This window comes from Porites lutea, chromosome 7 (genome assembly GCF_958299795.1).
Source record: "Porites lutea chromosome 7, jaPorLute2.1, whole genome shotgun sequence".
Lineage (NCBI taxonomy): Eukaryota > Metazoa > Cnidaria > Anthozoa > Scleractinia > Poritidae > Porites > Porites lutea.
In genome coordinates this window covers 34,348,683-34,366,769 of record NC_133207.1, presented here as the reverse complement: position 1 = coordinate 34,366,769, position 18,087 = coordinate 34,348,683, and the positions used below count along the sequence as shown (strand labels likewise).

The 18,087-nt window shown below is 38.6% G+C and overlaps 2 protein-coding genes across 4 annotated transcripts; one reads left to right on the top strand and one right to left on the bottom strand.

The window, feature by feature from the left end:
* Positions 1-887: 887 nt before the first annotated feature.
* Positions 888-5,905, top strand: LOC140942785 (carbonic anhydrase 13-like). Of its 3 annotated transcripts, none has more exons than XM_073391778.1 (2): positions 888-1,007; positions 4,860-5,905. In XM_073391778.1, exons 1-2 carry the CDS (start codon positions 928-930, stop codon positions 5,668-5,670), a joined length of 891 nt encoding a protein of 296 aa, XP_073247879.1. In that variant the 5' UTR covers positions 888-927; the 3' UTR covers positions 5,671-5,905. The 3 variants fall into 3 exon arrangements, with proteins under 3 accessions (XP_073247879.1, XP_073247881.1, XP_073247880.1); XM_073391780.1 differs by lacking the exon at positions 888-1,007 and adding an exon at positions 3,163-3,252; XM_073391779.1 differs by lacking the exon at positions 888-1,007 and adding an exon at positions 3,672-3,821.
* Positions 5,906-6,710: 805 nt separating this feature from the next.
* Positions 6,711-15,365, bottom strand: LOC140942784 (protein dispatched homolog 1-like). Its single transcript, XM_073391777.1, has 8 exons — positions 14,957-15,365; positions 13,299-14,848; positions 11,499-11,723; positions 10,796-10,921; positions 9,653-9,923; positions 9,209-9,336; positions 8,650-8,736; positions 6,711-8,355 (listed from the first exon to the last, which is right to left on the bottom strand). The coding sequence occupies exons 1-8, from the start codon at positions 15,006-15,008 to the stop codon at positions 7,729-7,731; spliced, it is 3,066 nt and encodes a 1,021-aa protein (XP_073247878.1). The 5' UTR covers positions 15,009-15,365; the 3' UTR covers positions 6,711-7,728.
* Between the last annotated feature and the right edge of the window lie 2,722 nt (positions 15,366-18,087).

Here is an 18,087-nt window from a genome sequence, read left to right as displayed (position 1 = left end):
ATTTGTACAGTATTTAAGTATTTTCTACAGTCTTAATTAACTCGTAGTTAACTGTGTTCTTTCGGTGCAATATTGGCCCAATATTTGAGACGAGGTTCGCGCCAGGAGGCTTTTCTCGAGTGGCGTATCATGCCAAATTATGGCGAAATTTTTCTGGTTGCTCTAAATTATGCTACTTGGTTTTAAAACAATGTAGACAGATCAGGGCGAATAAAGACAAAACAAGGAACAAAGTTATGTCTAATTGGATATTAAATGGAGAATTATGGACATCGAGAAGGGCTCGACCGGCCCCTGTGGATAACAGCCTCTGCTCTGATCTGCAAAATTCTTCCCGAAGGCAATAATAATAAAATAATTATCAAAATTGCCTAAACAAACAAACAAACAAACAAAACAAAAACAACAATAAATCAAAGCAGTTTTATTTTTACGCGGGTCAGTTTAATTTCCAGTTTTTCACGATTGCAAAGAAATCGAGAAATTAAACACCAGCGAATAAAAACATGATCCTCGGGAAATGACATATGATAAATTGTTCAAATTAGATATGATTCGCTCTTTTCAATGAATAATTTAGACACTGCTTCCCCTCTCTTTCTGCACTGCCCCTTCCAGATTTCACCACAGCCATTATTAATTACAGAATAACCGCGATTTAGCGAACCTCTACATGTGAGGTCCTCAGTAAAACGAACGATTTTTTTTACCCCAGTTATAATAAAATATATGAAAAAGAACCTCGATATAACGAAACCTCGTTATAGGGAACAAATTTTGCCAGTCCCTTCAACTGAGGCACTAAGGCATTGCGAAGGCATTGCGTTACTGGTCACATGTTATGTCACACAAACACAACAAGACAGGCTTGACAACAAGATAAAGAACGTGCCATCAAACACATGCATTCCGGAAGCTCCTTCAGTAATGTTCTTTCTTAGAAAACAAGCTTTCGTCTCTTTCACCAGGCAAGTGGGTTCGACATTTTGCAGGCTTCGTGGTACCGTGTAAGTATGCCGGAGTTATAATTACACTTTATTACTTACAAGACTTGTTTATAAAATCGTTGAATTAGCAAGCATTTTCTAGTTTTGCAATCGTAGGTACTGGATGGTACCTACGATTGCAAAACTCAACAAAAAGGTATGTTAGCTTTGTTTTGTTATATTTTGACTGCCGGACGATTTTAGTTCATGGGAGATTCGACGACTCATCCAATTTTCCAATTTTGTCGCCGTCAACAAAAGCGGGGATCGGATCGGACCGGACCGGACCGCACCGGACTGGACTGGGGATCGGATCGGACTCCGGATCGGATCGGACTGGTATTTTCGCTTTTGGTGCAGAAGAATTATTTTGAGAAAAGCTGTTTTTAATAATGACACAGGTGGCTCGGAAACCGAAAAGCGTGCGTCATCATGCACGCGCAGTCCGTGCAGAGTAATGTTTTGCTCGTTAAAACCTATTTCTTGTCAGATTTTTTGACTTTGCTAAAGCTCCCTAATGAAACCGATCGGACGGATAGAAGCTTCATTTCTATGGCCTTCTATATCATTACTTTATAAAAAAGTGCACTGCTACTGGGAAAGTCTTGAGCAATATATTTAACTTGAACGCTGTATGCGGTTCCGGTTTTTTACTCCACTCATTGAAAGTGCTTTACCTAAAATGTTACTCAAAGTTAAAAGATCGTCACTTCAATTCATTGAACTTTTTGAGGCTTTCCCTTTTCAAAGACTGTTTGACCGGTTTACCTGTCGTCCGCTGGCCGGACTGAGGACCTAGTACGCAAACCTTACTTTGAAATATTATCTACAACTTTGGTTTTAAAATTCAACCTATAGAAAGATCGAGTTTTTTGCAAGTCGAAAGAACATTTCTTGTACGCTATGTGCACCAAAAATTAGCTTTCGTAACGCACTTAATCGCAAATTCAAAATATATACAAGTAATTAAAGGCGCCACAAAAAAGACGTTCTCGTTAACTTGATTTTCCAGCCTTCGCTAGCATCAGGAAAACCTCGAATCGAGCGTAAGAAGGTAAGCAAATCAATAATCACTGGGAAAGCTTCGTTTGTATTGTAACTTTATTTTCTTCCCGAAAATAACATCACAAAGTAAAACCGGCCGGACCAAGGAACACATACTCATTATTGGATGGGTGGAAAAAAAATTTCTTACTGAATTTGCAACAAAATCATTAAAAAAAAATGATTCCCGAAACATTGTCAATTGAAACGTAAACAAACTCTAACTAAGTTATGTCTTTTATTAACAAAAAGTTCCTTTTTGATTTTTATCCAATTGATTTGGTAAATACTAAAACAACTATCCCCCTCAGGGTCGGTGAACAGCGCTAGATATCCGATCCGGAGTCCGATCCGATCCAAGCAATCCGATCCTAGCCTACGAGCAAACTCTCCTTTTTGGGCGAGCGAAGCGAGTCTCGCGAGAACGCGCGAGCGAAGCTCGCCCAAATAGGAGAGCTTGCTCGCAGGCTAATCCGATCCTGGTTTTGTTAATGGCCCGTGGACAACTGGTTTGCCTCTGGTCGCGTGAATTTTTTTCGTTAACATTCCCTTGTATAGATTTTACTCATTGGTGTTACAATAAAACGGACAACACAAAAGTGAAAACGTGCAACTTGTTTTACAACATTGCTGTGAAACGAGTTGAATAGCGACATTGTGCGTTTTACCACCCAGGTTTGAACCTGCCTTGCAGCAAATAAGGTTGCAAGGGTTTTTTCGTGGGCGGTAAAACGCACAACATCGCTATTCAACTCGTTGTACAGGCTAGCAAAGTCACAAAACAAGTTCAAGAAGTTGCACGTTTTTTGTCGCCCATTTTACCGTATCTTCAGGTTCGTCAGGTGTGAAGTTCGACTTTTGACCTGGGCGTGAGTGCTGTTATTTTACTATTGACGTCAATCTTAAAATCCACCACTAAAACAGGGACTGATTAACGTCGCGCAAAAAGAACGGCGCGGCAACTAAGATGTTTGGTTAAAAAGTGGCGGTGGGGTTTTAAGTGATGCGAAGACAAAATAGCTAAATTATTAACTCAAAAATATAGCAATGTCGAACACAAAACTTCCGCTCGGAGGGTAACAACTCTGACATTAAACAAAAATCTACAAGAAAAGACATTCTTTTATACCCTGAAAACTGACATATCTAAGGAATACGCAAATGTTTTGAAAACTGGAATCATAGATGTTAGGATGTTATGAGCTTGGAGAAATTTGGAATGGTAAGTTATCGATTTTTTCGTCTTGTGTATGTTATGAAGAAAGAATTATACAAATCTCGGAGGGAATTTATGTTTGCGGGATCAGTTTAGCAAAGTATGCGAGTTTCTAAATAAAAAAGCACTGTTAGCACTTCCTGCTCCTTACATGAATATTTCAAACCTGTGATCCAGTGATTCTCTAAAAGGTGCAATTCCGAAATAAGTAAATAAAACAAATAATGATAAAAATTAATGCTAGTAATAATAACTTTACATGTATTTCAAAACACCAATTCTGGGTAGTTACGTTTTCTCAAAATTGGCAAATCTTCTCTCTTCTTTTCGTCGTCATGCAAAATAGTACAACTGTAATGATCCACGTGGTTTAATTAGTGTTTAATCTTTTACCGCCCAAATGTACATTAAGTGTTGCTACAAAACAAACAGATGCAGATTAACAATCTCGGGTGGAATAAAACTCTACAGAACAACGAAGCTCTTTAATTACTTGATCATAGTGTTCAGTTATCGGCGAAAGCCGCGAAAAAGCTCTGCTATTATTTTAGTGTTGAAGTTTGTCGCAGTAGTAGGTAAGATATTATTTCTAGTGAAACATGTATTATACGAATAATTATTTTGAATGCAATGTTTTAATCTGAAACGGATGGCTGAAGACAGCAAAATGTGTTCTCAAAAGGTTTCTGCCACACTGTATTCACTTTAAATTACTCTTTAATCTAACTTGTTCCTCTCGGGCGCGATTTGACTTCGATAAATATACTTGGTCCTCAATTGAAGTCTTGTATAGTTATATGTTATAACGAGACATAATAACCTGAGTATGACATTCAACTTAAAGACAACTAATCTTGTTTTCTTTAAAAGGCAACAATCACGAAATGTAACTCGGACCAGTATATCTAGAAGACATCTCTGTAGCCTCCAATTTTTTCCGAAAGCTGTATTGTAAGTTTTATCAAAAAGTGCCGCTGAAGCAAATATATCAGCTTCAAGCGCCAATTTAATAACATAACCTCCCAGTTACTGTGTACATGGCAGAGTATGTAAATGAGTCCTTAGAGGGCTATTAACTGTAATAGCCGCTTCTAAATTTACATGAAAATTTTACTTATTTTAGATCAAAAGACTACGCAAATTTTTGATATTGTAGAATTTCTATTATTTTAAGTTAGGAATCCATTTGTATTGGCAGTTCGTATGACGACTTATAATAGTAATAATAAATTTCATTTAAAAAATTCATTTTTTTGGTGAATTTCATTTCCCACAGTGATGCCAGGCATGAGAATGGCGATAAAAATATGGCAAAATATAGCAGCAATATAGATACTGTTAGTGAGGATCTTTCTGTCAGCTATTTTTTTTTACTGATTCAAGTCTCTTGATATTAGCCTCGATTACCAGCCGCTGTTCGAGCCCGCGCTCCTCACCGAAAACACCGGGAGGAACAAGACCAGACCCAAAAGAGCGGCCGAAATTGAACCTATCTTAATATTTCATCTGCATTTTAATTTCACATTTGGCTCAATTCCTTTGCTTGTCTCAAGCGATGTGTTCTTGATAAGCTTCACTCTTCTTTTTTTGAATTTCTTTTTAAATTTGATTAGGATGCGGTCAGGTGTCCAGTGTCTTTCCTGGGACTACACCATCCACCGTGGGCCTGCTACCTGGGCCAGCAGTTATCCTGCTGCTGCGGGCAAAAAACAGTCACCTATTGACATTCAGACTGCTGGCGTACGATACGACCCGAATCTATCCCAGACCCCTCTCCATCTGCTGTACATGAAGGACAGTGATTATACAATCACAAACAATGGACACTCAGTCCAGGTTTCTCGCTCATCAGGTAGTGGTTATCAGCTGAGTGGAGGACCTTTGCTTCATAAATATCAGTTCAAACAGTTTCACTTCCACTGGGGCGCTAGCGACGATCATGGCTCCGAGCACCAGGTCAACGGAAAATCATACGCTGCTGAACTCCATTTGGTTCATTGGAACGTTGATCTGTTTGATAGTTTTGAGAGCGCTGTGACACAGGAAGACGGTCTTGCTGTGATTGGAGTTTTTATTGAAGTCTGCGAAGACTGCCCGCAGATGATACCAATCTTTGATCTACTACCGCGGATCAAACACAAAGATGATAAATACAGAATGAAAACTCCGTTTGATCCAAGTGTTCTTATCCCGTGCACGGAGGATTATTGGACCTACAGTGGGTCTTTAACTACACCACCCTGTTCGGAGAGCGTTACCTGGATAGTGTTGAAGGAAACCATTACAATTCCAAGCGAACATATGGAGATGTTGCGGTCCCTGCACGGTTACCCTTTTTGGCAGAAGCCTGGGGCTAATATTGTTGACAACTTTCGCCCGGTTATGCCGCTGAATGGGAGAATCATACGCTCGTCTTTCACTTGAGCTAACAGAAATGTGCCTTAATTTGACAAACGCACGATCTAAATTAGCAAGCATCAGGGTTCACAATTATCTTTTAAATCGTCATCCCTAATTATTTAATCTTCAAGGAATCAACGATTTATATTTAATTCATGTCATTTATTCTTGTTTTTCACGTCTTGATATTCCTCACTACAGTGTAACCCCACGATTCGGTACATAAACCACATACAACCAACAATGTTCCGAAGAAGGACTTGTCAGCTTTTGAATCTTATTTGTGTGTTTCATTCCCAGGGTCTCTAGAGGTTAATGAAGTCCATAATACACAGCGCTCAATTGTCGAGGTGTGATTTTCAGTGGGAAAAATCCTCTGGCGCATGAGGTAGTAGGTGTTTTCGTTTTGACTCTTAGAGCGGTTTTCATTTGAGTGTCGAAAAGTAATTGGTTTTGCACTTTCTACACGATGCGATTGGCTTAAAAGATTCGCGCCACCTTTTCATCCAATCAGAAGTAAAACCAAAGCCAATTGTGACGCGCTCGCATGCATTTTCCCGCGCTTTGCGTCAGCCACATGTAATTACTTCGAGTTTTGATTGGTTCAATGTATTGTCTGTGTCCTATGTGATTGGCCAGAGTAATTACTTTGGTTTTGGTTTTACGACACTCAAGCGAAAACCACTCTATAGACCGTTGTCAGCGTATCAGCGTAGCCTTATGCCCTGATGTTGCTTCATTCAATCTACACACAAGCGATCCCTTTCCTGCACCCGGACTTCTGAGTCTTAATTCATACCCTTGCATGCTATTTCTAGTTTAATGACTTACCAGTTCTCTCTTTCAAACCTCTTAAAAGTCTCTGATTTCTGTATCATTTTCTTGGTGAAACTGGTTAGAAACTACATGTATTTATTTTGAGATGAAATACATCGAAAAACGTTTTAACGAATTGTTTTGATGCACTCTAACATCCATCGTTTTTATTTATATGTCAAAATGTGAACAGACTAAGGAGACTTGTTGGGCGAAAATAAAGGTTATAAGTTAAGATGAACCTCGACTAGTTTTCTTGAGAAACGAGTAGCTTTATTGTATTTCATATTGTAAATAAATTTTAAAATGATCCAAAGCTGAAAGGGTGATTGCTGAACACCTTCAAAACTCTTTGAGAATACGGTAGAAGCTACATTATATTCAGATTATAATTACCTTTTACTCTATACTATTTCTTCACCTTGGTTCAAAGTTGTAAACATCTTTTCTACGTTCTCTTTGTGCTTCTAGGAGCCCATAACCTAAAGCGAATGTCATGGCGTTTTCAGAGACCGGTTTATTTTTAGAACGATTTTGGCTTAAAAATAGCTTGTACTTTTATACACTTTATTCCAAACTATTGACAAACTTGGTTATTATCATTTTATCCTCATGGTAATTGCCCCATCTTTTCCATTCCACACACTTTTCGCTGCAGAGTAAATGTTCATAAACAATCTTTTCCTTCAGAAAAATCTTTGGATAGTTTTATTCAAGTCTTGTTGTTTGTATTGAAAACAGGGAAGGGAGGGGGGAGGGGTGGGGTTGGCTGTGATTGCATAATGTTACAATGTTCCCTTTTGGTATCCATGGAATAACTTAGAGTTTGTAAACTCGCGTTTATTTTCTGTCTTGTTTGTTTGGTTTCAGTTTTGTTTAGGTAATAATTTCATTTTCATTGTAATACTCGACCAAATTAGTAACAACGCGAAACTTTTTACGGTTGTGAAACCAATGACATAGCTCAAAGTAGTAAGGGAGCGACTCTGTAGGCCTCAAGAGATAGTTACTCTTAGTTTTTAAATTTATCCTATCATATGGTACTTTCACCTCACTAAACTGTTTGATATGTAACTCATTGCGTTCCATACAACAGGTTTCTTGGGTTCCATTATTTCCTATTGGAGTTATTCACTCACTCTAGACACCATACTACTCTAATCTATGTTATGAGGATTTTTTTACAAGAGCAAGGCAAGATTTCAAAGATTAACTCAGTGATCCTGTTCTGAAGAAAATTTTACGCAGTCATGTATTTAGCAGCTGTCATAAAAGCGTGGCCTTAATTGTTGGACTCTCGGAGGGAGATCGGCAACTAGGACCAGCCATTTCTTCGCAAGGGATCTCCTCTTCCACAGGCTCCCCAACCTTTCTCTTGCACCAATCATAGAATGGCTCCAGTGATCCTGTGTTTCCTTCAGGACCAAAGATCCCCAGTATGGTAGTGAAAAGGATTAAAGCGTAAATGATTGAAAGACCGATAGTACAAAACATGAAAATGCCGAACTGAAAGAAGAAGAGGATTTTAGCAGCTAACATGAATACAGAGGCTCCCAGAGTGGTACTAGCGCCAGAAAGCACCGAAATACCCACGTGACTTAAAGTTTCACGGACTTTGTCCCTGCGCGATTGTTTCTGGGATCGCACATAACCGTCAGCAAGGTGAACTACGTAGTCAACAGCAAGTCCGACTACCAGCGTAAGATTTAGAGACTCGAGGACTCCCAGCTTCCACCCAGCTAGTGGTATGACTCCAACTACACCCACAGTGATGCATGAAATAATGGCTCCGCACAGCAGACCCACTATCCAGTTTGACGTCATAAATACCAGCAACGAGATGGCCAGTCCCAGTCCCAATAGGATACCTCGCACTGCAGTGGACGCGAGGACCTGGTGAGAGAATAAAAATGAAGGGAAGACGACTCAGTGTTGTGAGCAAAATGACGTCTTTCTTTTATCATAACTTTTTGGTGTTTTTAAAAAATAAACTGTTTCAATGCTACATTTTATTTGGTCTCCCTTCTCCACATTTCTAGTGCAACCAACCCAGTAAGAAAACATTTTAAATGCCATAAGAGGTAATCTAAAAACCCTCGGCAAAGTGCGTTTTCTGGCCACCCCTCTTTTAAGGATTGGTTGACTGATTTTTGTAGAGAAACGTTCTCAAGTTAAATCACTACGAACCTTTTTGACTTTGAGCCAATGCCAAGCGTTATGACCATTGGGAGTGGCTTGAAATGCATTGTTACATGAGGCAGGCATCTTCGCAATCTGGGTAAACATATAAGAATACAAAATGTTCGGTTGGAAAGAATATTGAATTTAAGATTTCAATAGATCTGTTTGGTGGTCAGCATATCATGTACAAAAAAATGAAGTGCGCGAAATATATGTGCCCGATACATGTGTAAATTACGTGCTGTATATAACTCAATGGACTCTATTTCAACTATGTAGGAATATTATACAACTATCCACCTAAGGGGAGGTGGATAGTGGTGTATATATCTCGCGCTATGAACCGATCCTTAGGGGGATAGTTGTTTTAGTATTTACCAAATCAGAGGATAAAAATTAAAAAAGGAACTTTTTGTAAACAAAAGACGTAACTTACTTGGAGTTTGTTTACGTTTCAATTGACAGTGTTTCGGGGATCATTTTTCATGATTTTGTTGCAAATTAAGGAAGAAAACTTTTTTCTACCGACCAGTAAAGACCGACAAGCCAAATCAATGGTACATACCCTTTGCCGAACAAACTTTTCCCAGTGATCATAAACTTTCAGACCTTCTGTTTGTCCTGTCTTGCTGAGTACCATGGTGGTGTTTACAGCAATTGAAGCGAATAATAATCTGTTTCCATACTTGCCACCTGCGGGAGAGTTCCAATTCTACATAGTATCAATATTTGTATGATTTCGTCAGCAAAGTAATACCTAAAAAAATTGTGACAATGTTTGGACTAGCTTTAATCCCGCTTTAACTACAAAAAGAGCATATGAGGTGTTATGGCAACTACCGAGGATATAATGCTAATTTACCTCCGATGCTGGTTGACTCCGAATTGCACTTACGGCCTGATCAACCGTAACTGCGCAGTTCAAGGTCATTGAATCAAAGAACAGTAACTTATTGTTAATCAGTGTTTATTTTCTCTTAATAACTAGTATAAGAAGTTACGCGCTGACCTTGATAGTTTGGCATTTTGGAGGGGTCGGTGGGGTCCATTGACCCACCCAGCAGGGCACCGTAGGTGTGATAATCATCTGACGTCAGAGATTGATTGGCATTTGTTAACCAATATCCCAGCATCACTTCAAAGTATCTGTTGTAATTGTTACCCACGAGTGTGATGTTAAAAAGCTGCGGGTTTCGCGCCATTAGTAGACGTGCGTCCTCTTCATCAGAAGGCACTGTGGGAGGAGTGGTATTGGCATATTTTGGCTTACTGGCTTCTGTCTGCTAAGTAAAATATGGTTAAAATCAATGAAATAACGTATGAAGGAGCACACACAAAAAAATACATAATTATTAATTCATCACCAACAAAGTAAATAAAGAGTCGCTAAACAAATGTTCTTGCGTTACAGGTCGAACAGGAATTTGGAAGTGTTTGTTTTTAAAGAAAAGAGGGAAAACTTGCGTGACAACGAAAGGGCAACACACACACAAAAAAGGAAAAAAATGCACTTTATTTTAGTGTCAAGGTATTTAGCACGAAAGTACTAATTGGGGACACTATTTTTAAGTCTCCAACTGGAGACAGGACTGCCATTTTACGTGGTCATCCGAGCCACGCGAAGGCCAGTTATTTTAAGACTCTGAGTATTGGTCCGGCCGCGGCAATCGAACCCGCGATCTTCCGCTGCAGTCAAGCACTCTACCGACTGAGCTAATCCTGCCGTGGTTAACAAAAATAAACTCAACCCTTATACAAACATCAAGATGTACGAATTACATCCCACATTTCTACGAAAAGATTGTTTTTACCACTGCGCCACACTGAATGCTTCCATTTAACAACAACGAGAGTATGTTAAAGTAGACTACTAATTAAGCTTACTTATTCCTGATCTGTTACGATTTTTATAGCGACTACATTGTTTTCTCGGTTTCCTCTTCCACTGCTTTTTCTTTCTCACCCACAATTTTTCCCCTGTATCTTCCTTATGATGTTACCATGACTACACCCTCCAATTCCCCACCAATAATATGAGTAAGAGAACATGGAAAACTGTCTAAAAAAGACTCCTTGTCAATCGGTCGGTCTTGACTATATGCGAGGCTGGACTAACATTTTCGACTTTTAAGAGAATGAAACTGATGTTTACCTGCAGATAATCTTTCAGTTTCTCCATAAAACATTGAATTTCTGGCTCTCCGTTGACAGCATTGCGTCGAATTCTCAGGTTGCTGATTTGGTGGTCTGGCAAACTTCTCAATTCTTGGCAAAAATCCTTCGAAGTTGGCAGAAGATTAAAAATTTAGCTTGTTATGTTAATTATTGGTCAGCTTGTTATTCACACTTCTGCTAAATGAGAGCTGGGGTGGGGCGCAGAAAAAAACCCCAACTAAATCATTAGTTTCTTCAGGCACGTTATTAAAACGGGGAACAAGGAGCAGGGAATGAGAACTCGGAATAGGGAAATGAAAAATGAGAAGAAAACCTAGCTAATGAACCCTAGCCCTATCAGTGAGGTCAGTGACTTCATTTCCAATTCTCTGTTTTGTTTCCATTTTTTTAGTTTCCAGTTCTGCGGGCTCGTTCCCCGCTCCCCGCTTTAGTAACCGTTTCTTCAGTTGAGTAAAATCTTGCGAGGACCACTCGGAAAAGCAGTAGCGCCGGACTAGCGAAGAGAATCTGGATCTTGGTGTAGACCAGGATCATCTGATTTAGAATAAGGCTTTTAACTAAATGCAAGACTGATCGATTAGCCATGGAGGGATATTTTATTTTTGTTTGATCAGCCTTGCATTTGATTTAAATTTAGCTTCTTCAAATTCAAGTGGTAGGAATAGTTGCCTTTAACTTACCAGTAAGGCTTCTTGACATTCTTTGGGATTGAGATCAAAGCTGGTATCAAATACAGTCCTTCCTTTACATTTGAAATCTGTAAAGTGACAGGAACTGCGATCTTGTTTCTTTAGTCCCCAAATGATGTTAACTTCAACAACGTTATCTTCCTGACTTGGCCGAAATGCTGAGCGTCTTAAGAGCTTTATATTGTACCAGTTGGTGCCTGGTCCCCAAACGTCCACCTAAACAGGGAAAATAATGAGTTACACAATGAAAACAGTCACATGACCTTCCACCAGCCACCTCCCCCCCCCAAAAAAAGCTTCATAGTAACTCAGTATAAATTGCTAAGTTCTTCTAATATCACTCCGTTGCTTCGCCTGCTGCATTGATCAATGCGATTTTGTACCAAACAAAACTGAGTAGTACAGACATAAAAGAACTTGGCTGAGTTTAAAAGCCAGAAGTAAATGATATTCAGCCTTCTGTTTTCTTCATTTAATTGTCAAGATAAAAAGAAAACAAACTGAAAGGCTCATTTGAATAATTCATGACAACTATTGGAACCATAACAAAAGAGATTGTTTACAAAAACGATTATCTTTGCCTTTAATACATTTTGCTTCTTTATCCAACACACCACCTGGATACCTAAGTATGATTGATGGGTTTAAAGTTATTAAATATGAATAGAATTTCGTCATTTGGGTGGAATAACTTTTGTTTTTGCCAGGGTGACCAGCTGTCTTGAGAACAGTAAATGTACTTCTATAAATGGATAATTATCAAGACATATACATAATTTTAATTTCAATGCTTAATGTAGGTTTTTGCTTCATTTAACCTGATTTAACAGAAAAACTGAAATCTGTCAAAAAGTAAAATTGTTTTGGGCTTTATGACCACAGGATTTGTGGCCAATTTTGATACAACGTTTGTCTCAATGGCAAATAATACAAACATTTGTCAGGGAAATAAAATACAAACATTTAATATCGCAAAATACATTTCAAATGCATGGAAAATATAAACGTGAGAAAAAAATCAACAAATAGAAAGCTGTGTGATTCAAATAGCTTGCTTATCTTTGGCTAAGTTGACTTGATGAAATCACTGCAAAACATACAGCATGTTGTTTCTCCGCATTGGATGACTTCATGGTTAATTCCATCTTGATACGCCAAAATAGCATCATTAATTTATGCCATAATCGTCCTGAAATTAACGTTTCGGTTTTCAATCTGGACAACTGGAAACAGATTGAACTAAGGAAGTTGTTACTGCTCACGGTAGTAAAAAAACAGACAAAAAAATAAACAAATTAACAAACAAAACATTACGTTTGATCAACCAAAGTCAAGAGTTGCCGGCTTACATTAATTACGGGCGTTACGACATGTTTATGTGCCATCAAACCTGTTAATGTCATTCGTTCAGTTAGTTTTGGCTTGGAGATTACAGATGAAAACTTTATCAACAAAATTTACTGTCAACAACAATGGATACTTTTGTGAAACTGTCTCAAAAGGACAGTTTTTTATGAAACAGGATCCGAAAAGTAATTTAGGTACAAGTCCGAAATTGACAATATTTTTGAATTTAAACTGCTAAACGAAAGCCTTTCAACTGAAACAGGATAAAAAAAATATGTTTAAAAAAAGTTGAGAGCGTGTAAAGTTTTTCGCGCCGTGTTACCTAATTGGAAGCAAACAAAATCGGTCCGTAAAATCTGTGAAAATCATTAAAATGTGTTGTTTGTACATGGTAAGTTGCCATCTTAATTACTATTACAGAGCATAAAAAATAGTTTAACTTGCCGGTTCTTCGTCAGGAGCAAGTTGTGTCGCAAATCCAATCGACACACAAAGAAAAATCAGGAATATTCCCATGGTGATCCATCGTATTGTTCGATGTCCGATAAAATGGTCAAAGAATCTCCCCCCCAGAAACTCGCTAACATGTTTGCTTGGTTCCACGAATTTTTCTCGTTCTCCTTCCCGCTCCTCACCCTGGTCGCCCTGTACGATGTCGTCTCGGCGCGAGGTTATAGCTTGCCACGCCTTTAAATCTCCAAAACAATGCCAACGATAGTCCTTCCAATAGTATTCATATGTTATAATGACAGTAGGGAAAAAAATAATAACAGAGCAGTAGTTTACAAAAACCAGTAGCGCTGAGAATATGCCGAATGTGGACACACCCAATAAGGGGGAGAAGACACTGGTGATGAAAGCCACTATTGTGGTGAATGAAGTCGTGAACATGGCGCTTGCTGCTCGCCGATACACAAAAGAAAGCCTTGATGAAAGATCCCTAAATGAGTTAGATTCTGAAGCTTTCCAAGCGTCAATGAATACAAACACATCGTCCGCACCAATACCCAGGATTATAAACACCGAAAGAACGTGGAAAATTCCGATATAGCGACAGTCCAGGAGAACACGATAGATCAAATTGGCACCAAAGAAGCAAGTAAGTATACTAAACACCGCCCAGCCGGTGATCCAGAGAGACTGAGTTTGAAATAACATGAAGAGGAAAATAAAAGTAAAGCTTGCACCGGCCAGAAGAAGATCATAAATAACCTGCTGAGAAATGGCATTAAAAAATAAAGCTGTCAAAAAATAATAAAATTTCATGTCGCCGATCCCTTGTTTGAATTTCTTGTCTAGCAGTTCTGCAAAAGCCTCGCTTGCGAATGACTGGGCATTTTCCCACTGATCATCAACACGATCTTCGATGTTGTGGAATCCCTTTAGTGGATACCCAATGTAAAATAACGATCTAGTATATTTCGATTTCACTGGTATGTGGCCTTTAGTAGGGTCTGCGATGACCGCTTGCTTGTCTAAATGGAAGTCGAGAATCGCCCTCGTCACGTTGATTGAGTTAGCCAGGGTTAGAATTGCTGTAATATTTTCAAAGTTTGGATCAAATAAATCTCTATGAATCGATCTATAACTGCCATCAAAAAAGCGAATGATTGACAGTGGGAACTTACAAAGACCGTATTCTGCGATTTGACAAAGGCGTTGTTGATAAATTGAATTGTTAAAGATTTCAAATTCTGTGTCTCGAATTAATTTTAGATTCTCCTTGGTGAACGTGTTGCCTTGTTCGGCTTCGTACATAAGTTCAAGAGCGTCATACTGGATACTACGTTCGGGCTGAATTCCCACGGAAGTCGGGTTGATGTTCACTCGCGAATCTTGCCGGGCGAATTTCCATGCATCCGCACGAAGTTTAGTCACATCATCCTCGAGATTCAAAGGAACTTGGGTAAAATCGGCCGGCAAGATGTCATAACCAGAGAGATACAACGAACCAGTTACCAATAATAAGATGAAATGCGCTCCAAGCGTTATACCTACCGGTAGAATTCAGAAGACAAGAAAATTATTGACATGTGTATTAAACAAGATAGATCCACACACATACACACACACCGAAAAAACATAGTAAGAAGATTTCTTACCGAAACATAGTTTTGGCCTTTCAACTAGAAATCGAAAGATCCATGCGGCCATGATACGAGCCCGACTATTTTGAACTCTTCATTAAAACAGAAATTTGATGAGCCAGAAAACACATGGTCAAATATATGCCACCAGTTTATATCTGTCTTCTTCTTCAACTGATTTTTTGTTTTTTCCTTTCTATTGGCGAAGAAGTATTTACATAATTGCTTGTGTAGGCCTGTTTTTGTATGCAAATGACTGCGTCAGCGGTTTGTCGCAGCACAACTTCCCTTGTTCAGCTAAGCCGATAGACAGGTGTTTGGCAGCGATTGTCCGATGCCACCGGGGAGTCTAGTCATCTCGTGTTCTCAAAGCTCCTAGATCTTTCCAGCAGAGTGGGCAATAAGTTGTCTCCAGCTTACACATCGCTAAAAGGCATCGCTAATAGCCTATGGTAATTTTGTGACAGAAACTGAAAGATACCTAGAGAGCATGATTGACAAGGAAGGCTTTTCGAAAGGGAAGAGACAACAATGCTGTATCAAAAACTAAACTTTATAAAAAGCTTATTTTATAGATTAATTGCTAAGGCTTTAGCACCTGCTTTCGCGAATAATTAAAGAAAGTTTTAGAAGTGATGTTAGAAAAGGAACTTGTTTCGAGAATACTTTGTAATTTACTTGAAAAAGCTCGATCCTGGTATTGCCTTTGCAGGAAGGTAGAAGTTTAGTCAAAATAACAATTTATTTTTCCAGTCTGTCGTTTAACACCTAATCTATGTAGATCAAAGTCTTTTGCTGTCTTCAATTCAATAGACAATGGTTTGCGTGTCACGTGGAGGTACAAAAATATCAACACTCTTCTTTGTTTAGAAATTAAACCAAACCTGTTGGCAATATCGGGAAAGTCATTTTTTTGTAGGATTGCTTCTGACGTGTAGAATTTCGAACTATATTTTGCTTTCGTTGTTATCTACCTTTACAGTGTAGTGTTTAAGCAATGTCTGCGGTGGAGCTCAGTGAAAGGTCAGTCAAACTTAATGTTAATCCATTTTCTGCTAGGTAATCCATTTTCTGCTAGGCTGATTTTAATTAACTAACCAGAAAAATATATGTCGTGTTCAATTTTATCCTTGGTTTAAATTTTGTTTTCTTTTGTTTCAAACTCATTATCATACATTACCATGCATGCCCCAACACAAAAGAAAATAACATTTAAACCAAGGATAAAATTTAACCGCAACATATATGACAAAGAAATTACGATTGTTTTTGGAAACTGTTTTTTTTAATTGAGTTCTTCTCATTTTTTTCTCGCATATTGACACAATTCAACTAAAATAAAACTACACCCGCTCGCTAACAGAATTCATCCGTGACCGAGGTGACATTAGCCATCCTTGGATGATCTATTTAGGTTCAGTTTTTACTTAACTGCTACCAATTAAAAGCTTTTTTTATATTCCACATCGCATCCCAATCAAAACTGTGTAATTGTCTGGGTAGTTTCCGTGGTCAGTTTTTCGGGGCTTATTGAATCACCCTGTGTTGCATCAGAAGTATTCTATGATCATTTCTATCGCTTGAGCACTTTTGAGAAGTCTCAAGTAGTGTCTGTATGTATCGAGACGATTATACGGCAACCAGGCTTTAGGCCTACTCTGGGACCTTAAGTCGCCGTAATTTTAGGTAACTTAAGGCGATTCAAGGTGACTTTAGGCTTTCAGTTAATTTTTGGTTTTCCTTTGTTTTAAATTCATTAGCATACATAACCATACCCGGAAACAATAGAAAAATAAAAATCAACTGAAATAAATATTAACTACAACATGTACAAAATTGAAATCTACTGGTAAGACCACTTCTCTGGGGACACAATGTCATAGCATAAGTTAATTCAGTCTCGAAGACATCTACATTAGTATTCCAAATTTTCAACAATCTCAAATAATAAACTAAAATAGTAATGCTAGCTTGTGTTGCAGATGTATTCTAACCCTGGTTAGTAACATTGCGAAGCAGCACTAATATCCTACCCTGTGAGCAGTGGTTTCTCCCTTCGTAGCGTAGCGACCGGCCTGGAGAAACCACAGCTCACAGGGTACTAATATCCTTGTTCTGGGCCCCAACATAGTCAATGAATTACCAGCATTTTGAGTTTCCCTTCAACATGATTGACAAATGGACAATGGCATTTTTAACAGTCCAGTCCTGGCATGTACTCAAATCCTGATCCACACACAGGGGGCCCAGAACTTGGATTTTGCCGCTGTTTTGCAGACGGACTTCACCCAGAGTTCCATCTGTGGCACAGGCTAATATCAAGGGTGTTGGTTTAGTATTACATTAACATAATCTGGGTTAGAAGAGTAAATTTTTCTTAGCCTTAAAATGCATTATTTTACAATATAAGGGACAAAAGATAAATGGTTTCTGCATTTCTTTTTCCAAAAAATAAAGCCACCAAAAGTAAAGTATTTCAATACATCTCTGTAAAATACTGTAAGCTGGTAAACTTTATATTGAAGTGTCTTTTTTCACAATTTGACAACAAACATAGCAGTAGTTAATTTAAAGCATTTAAAATATTAAAACATCGCACATTATGGAAATGACGATCCCCACTGTATGTCTTGGCAGTTACTCTGCCAATGTTTGTCCTCACACGTTTGGCAAAGAGGTTATTTTTCCAGTTGAATTCAAAATATAATGTTGGTAGTTCTCGCCGTATACCGTAAAATTCCAAAAATAGGCCCCTCCATGTATAAGCCCCTCCAAATATAAGCCCCCAAAATTTGTAACGCAAAAAACCTCCGTTAAATCGCCCCTCCAAATATAAGCCCCCCGGGGGGGGCTTGTACTTGGAAATTTCCGTCAAATACAAAGTAAAACAGAGAAAAACGGTAAGTTTCCTTCAAAGAAGAAGGCTAGCCCAATCGATTTTTAAACGCAAATTTCCCTCCGTACATAAGCCCCTCCGAAAATAAGCCCCTCAAAAATGGTCTTTGAAAAATAAAAGCCACGGGGCTTATTTTCGGAAGTTTACGGCATTGCTCCTTTCCTGTCTCAGTCAAACAAAACACCAATACTTCCAAATACTTCCTTCGTTAGTGAACTGTACTCTCTTCTCATGGTCTCTTTGGAAACTT

Coding starts and splice junctions, on each gene's coding strand:
- LOC140942785 (XM_073391778.1), top strand. CDS start 928: ATGTTCTTTCTTAGAAAACAAGCTTTCGTCTCTTTCACCAGGCAAGTG. Junction 1,008..4,859: donor TGCAGGCTTCGTGGTACCGT/GTAAGTATGCCG, acceptor AAATTTGATTAG/GATGCGGTCAGGTGTCCAGT.
- LOC140942784 (XM_073391777.1), bottom strand. CDS start 15,008: ATGGCCGCATGGATCTTTCGATTTCTAGTTGAAAGGCCAAAACTATGT. Junction 10,922..11,498: donor AATGTCAAGAAGCCTTACTG/GTAAGTTAAAGG, acceptor CCAACTTCGAAG/GATTTTTGCCAAGAATTGAG. Junction 9,337..9,652: donor CAAAATGCCAAACTATCAAG/GTCAGCGCGTAA, acceptor ACTCTCCCGCAG/GTGGCAAGTATGGAAACAGA.